Below are 15,688 nucleotides of genomic sequence, written 5' to 3'. Positions count from 1 at the left end.
AAGCTTATGCCCATCAATTGTTGGTAAATAGTGCGTTCAAAAATCTTCAAGCTCCACTAAATGGCCCTTAGTGATAACTTGGGGGGCCAGGTAGGGGCGAACCCACTGCTTAGCTTTGCTTGGCTTGAATACATGTAGGGGCCGTTCCTGAAAGTTAGTATTGGCTCGAGAAAAAGGGGCCTGAACTCTTAATGTAATTTTGGCATTTCCTTTCACCATTGGTCCAAAAAAACAAATGTGGGGAAAATCGACACCGAGGATTGTGGATTTCCGGCTTTGCCGAAGGGCTCTTTGATCAAATTTCCGTACGGCCCGAGATTCCAGCAGCCACCGAGGCCATGATGCCGATCAATACCCAAAATAGACATATTAGCTTGCTGGAAAACATGGATTAGGGTGCCAAGAGCTCGCACCCGAGGCGTTAATTCGATTACTAGTGAGCTTTGTTGGCGAAACCACAGTTTGAGGCTGTACTAGTAGGAGGTGGAGGCAGTTGCGAATTCAACCTCAAGCGGATCTATGTGGCTTTCCGATAATTTGGAACCGAGATATGTATGGCACGTAGGAAAGTGAATAAAATGGGGCCAATATCGAAGAAAAGACGCATACTACGAAGTGCAGACATTGATTAGGTGGCGTTTGAATCTCATAATGCAAGAAACTTCCGAAGGCCTTATATCTTGGTTGTAGCTAAAATCTTCTCGAATACCATCTTCACATCATCCAATCCTCGGCAAACAATGATATCTAACATTCGCCTCACACATCTCCTCGTTGCTGCTGCGGCAACTACTGGTGTTGCTGCAAGTGGGCATGGATGGACAAATGGCCCTACTGCAACTGGACCTACAGACGGAGACTTGACCACAAGCTGCGACTATTTCGCCAATGATGTTGCGTCAGGAGATACTTGTGAGATGGTGGAAAATTACTTCGGTATCACTGAGACACAGTTTGAAAATTGGGTATATCCTTCTTGTGTTCTTTTTATACAATATCAGCAGCAATATTAACGAAAGTGAATACAGAATCCCGCGCTGAAAGACAGTTCGACATGTACATTGATCACGGGGAGTAGCTATTGCGTCTCAGGGCCTGACGGGGTAGCCACCTCGGCAGTAACATCTGATACGCCCGCTACTACCCTCACCATTAGTGGATCTGCTGCACCAGTCCAAACTGGTATCACCAAGTCTTGTACCAAGTATCACGAAGTAGTGAATGGTGATACGTGCTATAGTATCCAGGACCAGTACATGGGCTTTACCCTAGAGCAGTTCTATGCTTGGAATCCGTGAGTGCCACTGCTTTAATATCCTGCTGTGAAGAGCGCACACAGTTTACAATGTACTAACAGAACCAATAGTGCTATCAGCACGGGATGCAAAGGTCTGGTGGAAGGCGATTATGTCTGTGTGCGGAAACATGGGACGGGAACTTCCACACCCGCCTCTTCCTCGGTCTCTTCCTTGCCTACTCAATCAGGAGTCATTTCAAAATGTAGGTCTTTTCCCTTCAACCCCCCAAATATAATCTAATGATGTTCAAAACAGGCAACAAGTGGCACTACGTTTCCGGCAACGACACCTGCCAGTCGATTCAATCCGAGTACGATCTTACTAAAGCTCAATTTTATGATTGGAATCCAGCTACCGGTGTCAATTGTACCAACCTGTGGTTCAAGGTGGACGTCTGTGTTGGTGTTCCTGGTAAATTGTCCCTCTCGTCCACACGGAAGTCAAACCCATTTAACTTCTAATAGGATTCACGCCATCACCAGCCACTACAGCTACTGCTGTAACTGCTAGCACTACAACTGCTACAGGTACTGGATCGATACCGTCGCCAGTACAAAGCGGTATTGCATCCGATTGCACAAAGTACTACAAGGTCGTGAAGGGCGATAGCTGCCAGACTGTTGAGGAGAAATACGATATTACCGCAGTCAACTTTCTTAAGTGGAACCCAGCTGTTGGTTCCAGCTGCTCCGATCTTGAGGTTAACGTCTACTACTGTGTTGCTACTGCAACTGCTACCACTACAACGGCTACCACTACCACCGCTACCGGTACTGGATCGACACCATCACCAGTACAAAGCGGTATTGCAACTGATTGCAAAAAGTACTACAAGGTCGTGAAGGGCGATAGCTGCCAAACTGTTGAGGAGGAATACGATATCACCGCAGCTAACTTTCTTAAGTGGAACCCAGCTGTTGGTTCCAGCTGCACTGATCTCGAGATTAATTTATACTACTGCGTTGCAGTCTAGAGGCTCATAGAGCAAGATGATATAGTGTCTGCGATCTCGTGTAGGATCTTTACTTCGGACGCGTTGCTCAACTGAGTTGTAAATACTACTATCAAAATATGTCATTTGTCAAATAATTTCTATGCTGAAATTCGGCAACATCAAATCATTCTTCTAGTTTCTAAGCGGCTTCATAGTATGTAAGTAAATTTTGAAAACGGCCCACTATGGTAGTATGTGTGATGAGGTGCCTACGATCCACCAGAATGGAGAAAGGTGCGAAGAACAACGAATAACAACGCCGAGGAAAAGGGAAGAAGAGAGAGGGAGCTATGCTACGTACATGTAGGGAGCCCACTCTCAGACCAATCATCGAGTGTTTCAAAACAAGCAAACATCCAAACATCCAAACATACCCGCTGGCCGACCTCCTCCATGTAGCTATACTACAGTATGTACATCATGATGAATTCAATGTTGAAGGTGATAGTAGTGGCAGGGCTGCACACAGCAATTGTAAGTCGGTTACCTATCCTATTATCTAAATTCGAGTATGTGATTTTTTTTCACCCTAGCTATTTTTATCAGGAAGTTGCTCTTCCACTGCGCCCCGCCAAAGCAGCCCCTGCGGTCCTTGTAGCCCCTGCAACTGAGGATGCCCCACTGTTCGATGCGACCGAGGGAAGCAAAGTCTGATTGTGGAACTTAATTTAGGTCGATTGAGAAACTCCAGTTAATGACCCTCACTCCTCGCACAATTTTCCTAAAACCATCCTCAACATTACCTAGCCTACCAGATATATTGATCAGACCACTTCAGGGCTAAGCACGCTGAGCAATGTTGAATGCAGTCCCTCCGAAGGCCTCCTGCATACGATTATCAAAACTCCGGAACCAAATGAAATAAACTTTCAGTTCGTTGAAGGCACTAGTTTCCTTTGATAATTCCCGTCTATATGTTCGTTTGAGAAATCAAGTAAGCAACTTGAGAATTTCTCACGAATCTCGCCGAAAAATAGACATCATTCAGTCCATTCGCTTTGTACTAGCACATATTGCCCTGCTATAATTATGACCATATAGCACTTGATATTTTATGGAAATTAGTGATAGCCCTAGTGCACAGGGTCCATGGACCCCCTGGCCCCACTAATTCGTAGCGCATTAAAATGTTGACCCAACCTGGGTTACAATCGTTTTCCCTAGTCAGCCATGTCGAGCTCAACCAAGCCTATGTATCTACTAGTACATCTGACTATGCAGTAGCACCGTTTTGGATCTACCGATCGCTTCAACGGGCCCCGGTGACTGCGAATCTTCCGATTCTAGTAGTACGTAGAAGGGACGGGGAAGGTCCGAATTATGTTCGAAATAGCCTAGGTACAGGCTCCACCAGCTAGGGGATTAGTCACTATTCTCAAATAGGCAATGGACCTCAATTACTACTACTGGGATCCACATGTGCACCCTTTTATCCACTTCAATTATAAATGATATTTTGAGTGACAGAGGATCTTCCCCCTCCATAACCCGGCCCCTTCGCTTGCAGTTGAGTGTATACCCACTTCGGACCTAGGTGTGGAGACGAAAAAGGGTTCCATTTTGTGCAATTAAAATACCAGTGAAGATACTTCTCACTGGAGGTTGACATTAATATGGGTCGTATCATCCAGTATTGGTATTGGTATAACAGCTTCCTTGACAGGTTGGTAATATTCTCACAATCCCTGGTTTAACCCGCACCGGAGAAATTTGTACATAGTTGGTCCCATCCTCCAGTATTTTCCAGTCGAAAACCGTCCACTCATTTTGACCAACTTTCATTTCATTCATTCTACATTCGTTTAACCTAATCATGGGTTCTGGGCACCCTGGACGGGCCTTGTTGGCCCAGATTGGCCAGTTCCTTCTTTTTGCGCAAGTCCTGTTGACTGCACAGGCTCACCCTTTTCGTAACAACTCCATGGTGTACGGATTCGAAGATGACCCTCTGAGTCCTCTCGTTGAGCGAGCCAGTGCTTCTGAATTCAGCCCGCTGCCGAGAAACACTAAAATGTTGATGCATGATAGCTGCGAGAAGAAGATGAATTTGGATAATTGGCAAACCATCTTGAACGCACTGACTGCTGTCGTGAGTGGCCATACTCCGGTGCTCTCTGCCTATGAGCAACAGTGTAAACTGAGATGCGGCATTCTATCGTTACTAACAGCAATGATGATATTAGGCCCAACATGGGCAACAAACCGCAGCTGTCACCGCCCAAATCATCGACTACGGCATCTCGATTGGCGGCGCTCCACCCATGGCTGACGATCACAGGCGGATGATGGATTTGTTCACGACCTTATACGGCACCTTTGACTGGAACGATGCCAGTGCAGTGAAGGTAGGAAGCGCTCGGGCGCACCGATTGAGCGGTAGGTTACACTCATTGACTAGAGAAGAGCAGAGTGTTCCAAGGTTGTAAGAACTAAAGCATTATATCTAGAAATTGCTACAATCCTTTCAAATGGTCTGACAGATGACACAATGCGCTGGCGTTGGGTCTGTAACCCATCAGAATGGGTCTTGTCCCCTACTGATTCAAGTAAGTGTGTTCATGGAGTCCACTCTGATATAAGGTAGTACAGACCTATTAGTGAGCTCATCCCCGCTAATGATATATATAGAGGCTTGGATGATCAAAGATATGGACTTGAGCCCTCGGGCGGATAAAGTGACCGATAATATATGCATAATGCCAGCCACTCAAGATAGCCCCGAAAGGGACGCCGCGGCCTTTGTGCTAGACGCCCCAAAGGACGTCGCCAATGTTCAACATGACTGGATTACATTCTGCGATGACGCATGGAATATACTGCTGTATCAAATGCACCAATACCAAGACGAGACAAGCCAAACCAAGCTCCTCTCTGAAGGAAGTTTTATTGAGTCAGTCATCTTTCACACATGGGAGCGACTTTTAGCGCATGAGCTTTTCCATGGAAAAGCTGCATTTGGATCATATGCAGGAGGTTAGTATTGTGCGATTCAGCCTTTGACGTTACGTTCGGCCCGCTAATCCACGAACTTTTCCTTTTCACTACTTAGTTGATACCGAGTATGGATGGGTCGGCAGCGTTAAGCTTGCAATAAAAGATAATGGGGAAACTGATGTCAACGAGCACAGGCCTCTGAAAAACAACGGTATGATCTACTTCTCTTCAGACTTTTGGCTTAATATTCATACTGATATTTTCTAGACTCATTTACCTACTGGTTGAATGGTGAGTTGGAGAGGTCCTATGGTGCCTCAAGGCCTTATTTTCAAGTTTCGTTGACTTTGACTAACCTTAAACTTTTAGGCGTGTACCTAACCTATTGTAACTTCGGCAATGGGCATTGCAGACCCATTAACAAGCCAATAACAGGCAATGCTTAGAATCCATGATATTCTGTCTATGACTATTTGGTCATCAGGTTTCGGGTTCTTCTTTGGCTTCAACATTTGATCTTTTACGTTCTTCACGTTCCTTTTGGCATACATCTATCTCCTTTCTGTCAAATGTACTGTGTGTTTTAACTTGTGAAATAAAAAGATCTGGGCTTCATTCGCACTGCCAGATGAGTTCTTGCAAAAATTATAGCTTGTGGATAAGTACTTAGTAGTAGTAAGTACTCTATAGGAATTATTGGGAGTGTATAGGTGACTAGGCGACAAGTATACTAGTACTACTGTATGTAGGACTCAGAGTATTCAATGTTAATATCAATCATGTGGTAGTATTCACTTGCTTTGAAACTGAAGCTTCCCCTTATGATAAACATTTCGTTTTTCGTTCTCTAAATATAGAATTCAATGTTTTAACCTTGGAAGAAAATTGAGAACCACAAGATTTAAATGCACAATAGGTGTGACATGCATGTGTGAAATGTATTACTCAAACATTTGAATACTGTTTAGTATCGATGACATCCAAATGGACATCCCCACGGCCGCTTCTTTTCCTTGCAGTCACAGTCCAACCTATTGAATAAGCCACTGTTTCTTCCTATCATCTTGTCAAACCAATCTTCCATTTCTAAATTCCATCAGTATCTGCAGTGGCTAAGTAGGGAAGCACTAATCACCTTCATCTTCCTTAAATTCTAGAACGCGATATCCCGGATAGGAAGCCTCGGGCCTCAAACTGGAAATCCATTCTCCCAACAAGATACCAGCGTTGCGACTGTCAAAGTCCACTCGGCCACTTGTTCCAGCCGATTCGTTGAATCCTCTGAAATAATAATAATTTCCGTCACAGATGACATCTTCCAATGAGAGATTTTCCAGAGATAGGTCGTTCTTTATAATGTTCAGAAGTCCAGACATACAAGTCACCATTTTTTCGTGGCGCTTCCATTCAATTTCAGTTTCCCGGGTTGGACAGAGTGAAATATGAGCGTATCTAGGTGGGCTATATGGGTGATAAGTGGATGGCCAGTAGTCTATTAGATTTTCTATCATTGGCTCGGATGATTCGGAAGTCGATGAATGTTGTGGGGATGGGGGAGGGTATTGTGGTGGTTCCGGATCGTTTACTGGCAGGGGTGTGCCCGATGGCGTTGTTGGTCGAAAGGATGGCATTGTTGGTCGAAAGGATGGCATTGTTGGTCGAAAGGATGGCATTGTTGGTCGAAAGGGGTACGGTGACGATTCTGGATGAAACACTGGCGATGTTGGATGAAGCCCTGGCGATGTTGGAAACACCGGTGGCTCGCTTTGTTGCGAACTAGTTTCATCTGCAGATCTCAACACCTCGCTGCGTATTGTCACCCGCTCAAGTGTAAGAATGACCAGGTTTTCTTTTACACTCAGTAAGAGCGATTTCAGAGGGTTGAAGTAGATAGCCAGCTCATGAAGATGAAGCTCTCGAAGTCGAGTGAAGTGAATTTCATGGAACGTGTTCCCAATGTAGCTTTCTACGGAATAGGCAGGCATATTAGTATGATCTTGCGAAAAAGTCAGTCTTTCCAATCGAGGTGCCAGGTGCGTGATGAGCTTCAACCAGGGGGGCTGATTGAGATCGATACACAAATGAAGATCCTCTAGGCCGTTCAAAGCAGACAGTAGGGACTCAAAATGCTCTTCAGAGAGGGCGAGTTTGGGGCCGATATCACCACAAAAATGCGAATCGCAGGTATATAGCTTTCGGGGTCTGCATCTTGAGCCACATAACGCAAGGAGGAGCTTCGATACTGCCAACGAGTTTTTCTGCCTTCTCGGACTACCCTTAGTAGAGTTGTTCATGGATCGCAGACTGTAAACATCGAATCGGAAATCAATTCGACTCATCATCTGTCGCCTTCCCAGGAATGGAACTGTCTCTTGACGTGGGTCAAGCAAAAATTCTGTTGTGTAATGCGCAAGTCCTATTGATTGAAGGTTTTGAAATGAGTCCAAGCATGCCCGAAGTCTAACACTGAGCGTTTCCGATTCCAGGAGGTTGGAGTTATCCACGAGCATAGCTTTGTGGATAGCATGTCGGTTATTCAGTTCGTCGCCTTTCACTTGTCGGCAGCTCTTTGATGATATTGAAACCATGCCCATGTGCTCCTCAGTACCACCGAACACAGTTGGTATCATCCATAACTCTTGGACGTGCTCCCGGAGAACATTTGACTTGGATAGTTCTTCCAATCTGTGGAGACTTTCGCTTGTCACAATGAAGCGGATTTTTTTGTAATAGGTTTCCGCGAAACTCTCGAGTGAGCTGTTGTACAATGCGCGGCATGATAACCTCAGATGGAACCATTGTTGGAGATCAAGATGGTTACATATCTCTGAGATCAATTCCACGGGAAGAGATGCAATGGAGTGCATTTTGGCAGCGTGTGTGAGCGTTTTAAGGTTGAGAAGAATAATAATAGTGCCCAGGTTCGTTTGTTATTTGCAGAAAGGGCCGTTAACCAGACTTGATACCTAGGACCCCCGGCTCCATTTGAAGGGAAAGCGAAAGAAGGACAAGATTCCTGCGCTGAGACAAAAAAGAGTATTGTTCTTGAGCAGTGCTGGAGGGCAGCGACCGTTTATGAGAGAATATTGGATCTGTTTGACATGTTTGGTCTGTTTGATCGTGTTTATCTGTTTTACAATGAATCACGTGTCATCACGTGCTATCTACTTCGACAATGAAGGTCTGGTGTTTTACTGGTCAACACACGCTTTGTTTTTGTACTGTATATCATATGGTAGATGAAAGACTGCCCTGTTTACTGAGAAATGCCACCTTTCAAGTCCAAATGAGAATCGGAATCGGATATTGTCCAACTCGTTAATTCCAAATTGCAGACGCGACACACCCCTATGCAACTCCAACACACCGATCTCGTCGCGTGCATAGTGACACTGTCCAACGTCAAGCACCCTTCCATAAACCGGAGTTCCTGTAGTCGTAGATCTACTCGTTATTGCTACAGTAAATCCGATTTTTTCCTAATCTCCGCACCTTCGCCGACGGCTCAGTCGGAACTAAGATACCCTCTTCGGAATATCAATAGGCCTCCAAAGAATCTAACGACCACATCGGACCTACCATAATGTGCTGAAGCAGAGCTCAAAGCAGCGGTGTGTGAACACACTACTTCAAGACGCATCATTGCACTAGCAATCAAGTCTGGCTGGAAACGCGTGAGCGATCTGATTAATTAGCACAAGCCCATATACAACATTTAATGCAGATATCTATTATGACACACCTAATGTAGCATTGCTGGAATAACGTAAACAGTCGGATCACATTATTTAGTTTGAGATCTGCTTCTCAATTTCCCTTCGACGTAGCACTTTGTTTGCGGCATAGTAAGACCGGCGTAGTCGGCTAGATGTGCTGAAAGCCTTCATTAAGCTCTTGCAAAGAGGATCTAATCCTTCCACAGCCTCTTCGGAGATGCTCAGGCTTTGCGAAACATGGTGGTTGTCTGACGCTCCTACCAAGACGACTTTCCGGGCTAAGTCCGCTTCAATATGAGCCATTATGGAACTGAACATCTCAATCTCTCGCAAAATCCATTGAATATCATCAAGCGCGTCGCGCATTGAATCCCAGTAGTCTTTGAGGGTTTGAACAGACTTGCCGACTTGTATAGCTAGAGCCGTGAACGTGATGGCGCTAGACACGACCCCGACTAACTGGGCCATGGCGTTAGAATATGTGTAGTGAATATTGACCCGCGTAAGTGAGAGATTAGCACTCTTATATTAATTCCACGGCAGATTGCAAAATTAGTTGCATGAAAGCATGGTTCGCGGATGATGCAAAATCACTGCGATTTAAATACTTTGCTGCGCCTCATTATCAGGCTCTGACATGCTGGATATGGACGAGCATAGCAAAAACAAGAACGACAAAAATGGAAAAGATGCACAAAGTACAAAATTTATAGCAATTGAACTTTAAATTGTAGCATAAGCCGACACGGCCGTCACAACCCAGCATCTATGAGGAAATTCGAAATATTTTTGCACAGTTCATCGCGTCGTATAATTCGTCGGTCTTCAGAATTAACGCATGACGTGGTAGGAATAGAGATACTGCGAAATAAGGACCATGGTGCAATGCAGTTGTAGCCATTGTCTTCGACAGACATTTTCTTAAATACAGCAGACATGCCCCCGATTCTTTTCAAATGATACGGGTTGACGACTTGTTGACCAAAAGGCTGCTTAGAAAAATCAAGCAAGACACCCGCAATGGCTGCTCCAATGAATGTTGCAATCGAAGTACCACTGTGCCGACGAGGTTGAACTGAATCACAAAATCGCACTTCCACGTCTTCTCCAAGAATGGCGAAGTTAGAGCCCCCGCTCTCTCGTGCAGATGGGTTGATGGATAGTTGTGTCGGTTTGGCATGTCCGTTACTGGCGAACATACACATCACGCATTGACGCATGGAGGCAGGAAATGCGATAGGTCCCATATTCCCGTCATTTGACGCAGCAGAGAATATAAGCGGTGGATTCGATGACTCCGAGATGATTTCGTCGCGGATACATGCATAAGAATCTTCAAAGCCAGATGCAATTGTAATAATATCCACGCCCCAAACATCCTTGGCATGTCGAATTGCCTGAAAATAGTTAACAGATGCTTTGAAAATCAACCTTCTGGGAATCCCGTTTACTTACCTGAGCTAAAAAGACTGGCGTATTGTTGTTCGCTTGTGAAGTTTCAAAGACTCTACCAACGTATACTTGGGCATTAGGGAGTAGTTTATAGGTTAGACTGACTCCAATTGAACCATGACCAGTTAAGTCTGATTTACCTTGACCCAAAGGATTGACGAAGTCTTTATAATCGGTAATATTGCTGACGTTGTAATGTTGAGGATGAATTCCAGTATCGAGGACTGCAATTTTGACCGGCGCATAAGACTTGCGATCTGCTTTTGACTTTGCGCGCAGAAGAGAACAAAATTCTTTGTCAATCCTTTCAAGCCATTTGTCCGAGGGTGAACTTGCATCGCTATAGATAACGTTCAGTCCCGTGATTGAACAACGCAAAGCATGTCATACTTACGAGACTGTCATAGTAGTTCCCATAGTATCAATTTCTAATGGCTCTGGCACCGATTCTTCGATGTTTGAAAACAGCTGTGCAACAGGCCCACGGCCTTCGGTAGTATGCAAGGAATCTGGTATGTCTTTGTAAATGATCGGTAGAATCTGAGACTCCTCTCCTTCCCATTGGGATCTGAATAGCGACTCAAGAGGCACAACAATCTCCGTCAAAAGAGCTGCCCGCTGAGAATCGACATCTTCACAACCTCGTAGAACGTCTTGGTTAAAACACGCCTTGATGATGGCTTTATGCTGAGAAGTCGTTCCTCGCTCCTCCCATTCTTCCGACATTCTGTCTATCACATTAACTGCAGTCATATAATCTGTATTGATGTCAGGAGTCTGGTCTCCCTCGAGGATAAGATGTCTATATTCATCGATACCACGACCCAGTTCGATTTCGAGCAGCAAAATCCCGACTGCTAGAATCTTTGGACATTTATGAATATTCAAGCTTTCAGCAATTGGGTCAGTCCATCCACTTTCATCTTTGTCATGGCTGATGAAACTTGCAGTTAGGAAAGGTTCATCTGAAGATAATTGTTTATGCCTGCCGCAGTCGCTTTTTTCTAGCATAAAGTGAACATCATGTCGGTCTAACCCGTTCTTCATCCATCCAGAATCGTAGCATTCCCACGCAGCCTTTGCTGCGAGGTGTGATAGATGAAGTCTTTTCTTTCTCGATGTGAAGAATCCTTTTATGCCCAAGAGCTCGGTCAGGGAAATGTGGGAGTCTCCAATCCAGTGTTTTGACTGCCCCTTGGGTCCTTCAAGCTGTAGTTTGTCATCTTGAATATAAAAATAAAGAGGAAGCAGCGAGCTGGCTCTTGAAATTATGCTGCAAAGGTTGTCTTGGATCTCAAGGAAGTCTCTTTTTGGTGGTGGGATTTCTGGTTTATCTGAGAATGTAGCCTTCCTATTAGTCTGGGATGTCAGATTGTAGATTCACTTCGCGCGTAAATGGTGGCAATAGCAAAGTCACGTAAAACTTACGAGCGTTTTTTGATCCGTATGACCGTTTCTCGAAATAGTGCAACTGGTCCGTTGATATGAATATCGGGCGAATGTCCCCTGAAAAAGAGTTTAAATGGAGTAACGTGCTCCTCAACATGAACGAATAGTTTTTTCTCGTTTAAGCCAAGATATGTAGGCATGGGACGTTGGGATTTTGGTTCACAGCTGCAGACTCCATGTTTAGTGACAACTTGATAAAGAGCTTTCACTTGATGGCTTCTATCGGTCTGATCACTGCTCATATTCAATTCAATAACGGACTTCCAATCATCATCATCATTTGCCTGATGGTTGTGAAGCTCATCTGCGACCCTTTTGAGACTATTTAGTAACTGATCTTGTCTGGCTGCAACTCCCCTCTCGCTGGATACTGCGAAGCATTGAAGGCTATCAGTAATCCATTTCGGAATCTTCGATGCATGTTGTATAGCTGCAAGTGCTTGAAGCGATGGATATGATGATTGTGATTGGTCCGGTTTTGGGTATCCCGCTTGATGACCAATCTGATTCTGATGCCCAACCGAAGGCATGAAAGACCTCGAGGAGGTTTGGAACTTTATTTTGTCAATAGTCGAGGTCAAAACCCATTCGAAAGGTTAAACTTTGGAGCTTTATGCTTACATACCAAGTATGAACAGACTCGGTCCAGCTTACGCAGGAGACTTTGGATATGTCTGATATTTTTCGGGTTCGAGTAATCAGACCCATTTCCCAAGCTCGCAATGTCAAACATTTCCGCAGCGCAAGCGGTGCAAAAATCTCGATACGCTTTGTCTTCCTTCGAGTTCCCAGTCCGAATGATGGAAAGGTCCATAAACCTTGCCGAAAGTAGCTTACACACGTGAGTTAGTAGGTGAACCTCCATCATGGTGCCTATTTGAAAGTAATCCACAGTCAATCAGCCAATTCACGCGACACGCGGTATTTTACTGGTTCAAACATACCTGATGGTTAACTATCATTCATGCTTCTTTACCATTTTGATGATGGAGAAGATGTGCATCCATGGGTATACTATGTGCTGGGGTAAGTAAGGTTTTGTGCGACAACAGACTGGGAAAGCGCAAGTGTGGGCGTAACGAACCGTAAGGTATTATGGCGGTGATAATGTGACCGGACTTGACACGTCAGTCTTCTCTTGCATATTCCTGCAATGTACGGACTAGGGAGTACATGAAAAGCGCTAAAAAACAACAAGCCATTGGTCGTTACTATGGGCGCTCGAGCCCCACCTCAGCCGCAGTGAACCTCCTGTGATAAATCATGGACCCCTCCCGAAGCCGAATTATCTCTGACTATAACACCTCAGAAATGGAAAATTGCTGGTTTGTTTTGCGGCAACAACATTATCCCCCGCCCAAAGATGGTATGGGACCTATACGCCTTGGTTCGATTATCCCAAGCCTTCGTAAGCTTGATTCCGTGGTGAATGAAGATGGTCCTGAACGATTTCCCCCAAATGTCCATGTTTACACGACTCGAAAAGATGACTTTCAATGGAAGAGTGGCAGAGGTCGAGAATATAAAGTCGATAGCGACGTTGGTCTCCCTGTTGGTATGGTCCCTGGAATTGCTGTTGGTGGGGCCGCCGGGGCTGCTTTCCAACGGTCGGTTAGCAACTATGCGGAGTTTGATTTAGAGGCTCAGATTATCCAACCAACAGAGGGTTATTTGGAGGACAGTGTGGAAGATGAACATGTCCAAAGGTATATTAAGCGAAATGCCAGTTTGCTGAATAGGTGGTCCTTGTTTATGATAACTGGGCTCATGATTGCCCGAGGAGCCTGCGGAAAATACGGCAAAACCGAAGAAACCAGTTTCCACGGCGGTCCTACCATGTGAGTACCTGGGAAGGCCCCTGGTCGCGATCATTTTGAGTAAAGCTGAAATTCTTTCAAGTTCGGTTGCTGGTATAATCGATGTTAGCAACGATGACACTGTTTCGAATACACGGAAGATCTCAGCCTCATATAGAGGATCAGATGATTTCATTTGGGCCATACGAATAACCAAATTATCGAAAAGACTTTTTACCGACTATATCGACCATGAAACATATACAAAGGGAGCTACTTTCAACAATGATGAGGACCAGACGGATATTAGATATGCAGTCAACCTATCTGAGGCCGTGGATACCAAATTTGATCTGCTCTACGATGCTGGTGATGGCGACGGAGAAGCGTTCGTAATGGCAGAAGGTGTGTGATTACTCTTTCTAATAACAGAACAACAATTGGGATATTACTAGAAAGATTTATAACTCAGTATGAAGAGTAATTTTGCCTCCGACCTGCAACCTCAACATAATCCAGGAAGTAATCCGTCGACCGTAGCAGAAGGGTCTGTACCCAACTGCTGTTTAAAGCCCTTTGAAGAGAGATATGCATTGGCTTCGACTGCCTCAACGACATGGACCAATGGCCATCCGTAGTTGACAAAATTCCATGAAAAGTGGCTTGCATTGAAGCAGTCAGCATGTTTCTCTTGTAAAAGGAATGTTGGTCAAGGTTTGTCCCTTTCGTGCAGGGAATGAGAAATCGAGCGGACAATTGTGGACTTCCCTATTCTCATTCCGCCATGTAGTAAGAAAATGGGCCTGCCCTATTATGATTCCGTCAATCCTAAAATGTGCTGAAGGACCTGAGTCTGACCTCGGGAGTCCCAACTTGAAGCAGGCACTGTTGATTGTGGAAACCGTTTAATCCATCAAGTGCATTATCTGCAGTTCTCAAACCGCACTTCTCTAAATCATATATTCACGAGATTCAAGGCTCCAACACGTCATTCTCCCGGTATTTTCTGATACCGTCTTTTCTATCATTCTTCTAGATGGATCGAGGTATTTCAATATCATTGGCCATTTGTTGAGATTGGAAAACCTCATGTTGTAAATGTAATTCCAATGCTTCTATACACAAGTTGACGGTGGATTGAATCTCTGCGCGACGTTTCTTTCCGGTGCCAGTGATATCTCGAAATGTCCGTTTTATTGAACTGCCGCTTAAATAAGACCGCAGCTCAGCCGTGTACTGAAGAATAAGTTCGCAGCTTTTTAGAAGAGCGTCAAGGATATGATCTTTCTTGGAAGCGTAAAATCCATAATTTTCCATAATTTTCTTTTCAAATATTGCACATCGCTCCAGCACATGTGCGAGGAATTCCAAACAATCAAGCAAAGAGTCTCTCATGCGAGAATCTTGTTTTGCGATCTATTGTGACCCGACCTGTTAACTCTTTTGGTCTTGAGTGTTCTTGGCGATCACTTACATCCAATCCCAGATATAAAGCTTGCCAACCGAGACCTGCAAAACGGTCTGAATCACGATAAACTGGGGAAAATAGACGAGGGATGTCTTTGCATGCTGCGACACTACTGCAAATATTTCTTGCACACTCTCGCGTAATAATGCGCTCTTTTTTGTCTTCTTCGTTGTATATCTCCTTTGCTAGCTGATTGATCTCATTCAAGTTGGGCGAAATATTCGTGGAGCTTTCTGGCAGGTTGTCGCTTGTGCGATTGGTCATATGTTTAGGGATGAGGCTTTGCTGCTCTTTGGGCTCCAGTCGACCAAAGGCAAGTTTCCAAATGTCCGTGGAATAACTTTCTACAGTTAATGAGGTCTCAGTCATGATATAGGCCCCGTTTTCGGTGACTCCGTGTTTGCCAGGGGTCGAGAGATTAGTAGTATCATGATTTGAATTAATTTGAACTCCCCAACTTGAGAACGTCGTGTGTTCATCCAGAGCCGCGATCGAACCGTCAAGCTCTATGTATAATTCACGGAGCCTCTTGGCCATTCTGAATCTAGCGGTCAGTGTGGGGTTACTTCGTGATGGATATC

The 15,688-nt window shown here is 44.7% G+C and overlaps 7 protein-coding genes across 7 annotated transcripts; 3 read left to right on the top strand and 4 right to left on the bottom strand.

The window, feature by feature from the left end:
• Positions 1–740: 740 nt before the first annotated feature.
• Positions 741–2,271, top strand: N7478_011824 (muramidase family protein; the record flags this gene model as incomplete). The annotated part of the gene is made up of 5 exons (XM_056928038.1): positions 741–965; positions 1,029–1,294; positions 1,367–1,500; positions 1,554–1,709; positions 1,763–2,271. The coding sequence occupies 5 exons, from the start codon at positions 741–743 to the stop codon at positions 2,269–2,271; spliced, it is 1,290 nt and encodes a 429-aa protein (XP_056773765.1).
• A 1,834-nt stretch (positions 2,272–4,105) lies between these two features.
• N7478_011823 (uncharacterized protein) lies at positions 4,106–5,742 on the top strand (the record flags this gene model as incomplete). Its single annotated transcript, XM_056928037.1, has 7 exons — positions 4,106–4,381; positions 4,476–4,668; positions 4,740–4,838; positions 4,921–5,265; positions 5,342–5,437; positions 5,494–5,517; positions 5,711–5,742. 7 exons carry the CDS (start codon positions 4,106–4,108, stop codon positions 5,740–5,742), a joined length of 1,065 nt encoding a protein of 354 aa, XP_056773764.1.
• A 611-nt stretch (positions 5,743–6,353) lies between these two features.
• On the bottom strand, positions 6,354–8,093 carry N7478_011822 (uncharacterized protein; the record flags this gene model as incomplete). The annotated part of the gene is made up of 1 exon (XM_056928036.1): positions 6,354–8,093. The coding sequence occupies one exon, from the start codon at positions 8,091–8,093 to the stop codon at positions 6,354–6,356; it is 1,740 nt and encodes a 579-aa protein (XP_056773763.1).
• Positions 8,094–9,014: 921 nt separating this feature from the next.
• N7478_011821 (uncharacterized protein) lies at positions 9,015–9,410 on the bottom strand (the record flags this gene model as incomplete). Its single annotated transcript, XM_056928035.1, has 1 exon — positions 9,015–9,410. The coding sequence occupies one exon, from the start codon at positions 9,408–9,410 to the stop codon at positions 9,015–9,017; it is 396 nt and encodes a 131-aa protein (XP_056773762.1).
• Positions 9,411–9,694: 284 nt separating this feature from the next.
• Positions 9,695–12,373, bottom strand: N7478_011820 (S8/S53 family peptidase; the record flags this gene model as incomplete). The annotated part of the gene is made up of 4 exons (XM_056928034.1): positions 9,695–10,339; positions 10,398–10,734; positions 10,789–11,745; positions 11,823–12,373. 4 exons carry the CDS (start codon positions 12,371–12,373, stop codon positions 9,695–9,697), a joined length of 2,490 nt encoding a protein of 829 aa, XP_056773761.1.
• A 733-nt stretch (positions 12,374–13,106) lies between these two features.
• On the top strand, positions 13,107–13,685 carry N7478_011819 (uncharacterized protein; the record flags this gene model as incomplete). Its single annotated transcript, XM_056928033.1, has 1 exon — positions 13,107–13,685. The coding sequence occupies one exon, from the start codon at positions 13,107–13,109 to the stop codon at positions 13,683–13,685; it is 579 nt and encodes a 192-aa protein (XP_056773760.1).
• A 1,370-nt stretch (positions 13,686–15,055) lies between these two features.
• Positions 15,056–15,476, bottom strand: N7478_011818 (YVTN repeat-like/Quino protein amine dehydrogenase; the record flags this gene model as incomplete). The annotated part of the gene is made up of 2 exons (XM_056928032.1): positions 15,056–15,070; positions 15,114–15,476. The coding sequence occupies 2 exons, from the start codon at positions 15,474–15,476 to the stop codon at positions 15,056–15,058; spliced, it is 378 nt and encodes a 125-aa protein (XP_056773759.1).
• Between the last annotated feature and the right edge of the window lie 212 nt (positions 15,477–15,688).

The sequence above is a fragment of the Penicillium angulare genome, assembly GCF_028827245.1.
Source record: "Penicillium angulare strain IBT 27051 chromosome Unknown utg000009l_segment0_segment0, whole genome shotgun sequence".
NCBI lineage: Eukaryota > Fungi > Ascomycota > Eurotiomycetes > Eurotiales > Aspergillaceae > Penicillium > Penicillium angulare.
This window is presented reverse-complemented; position numbering and strand designations above follow the sequence as displayed.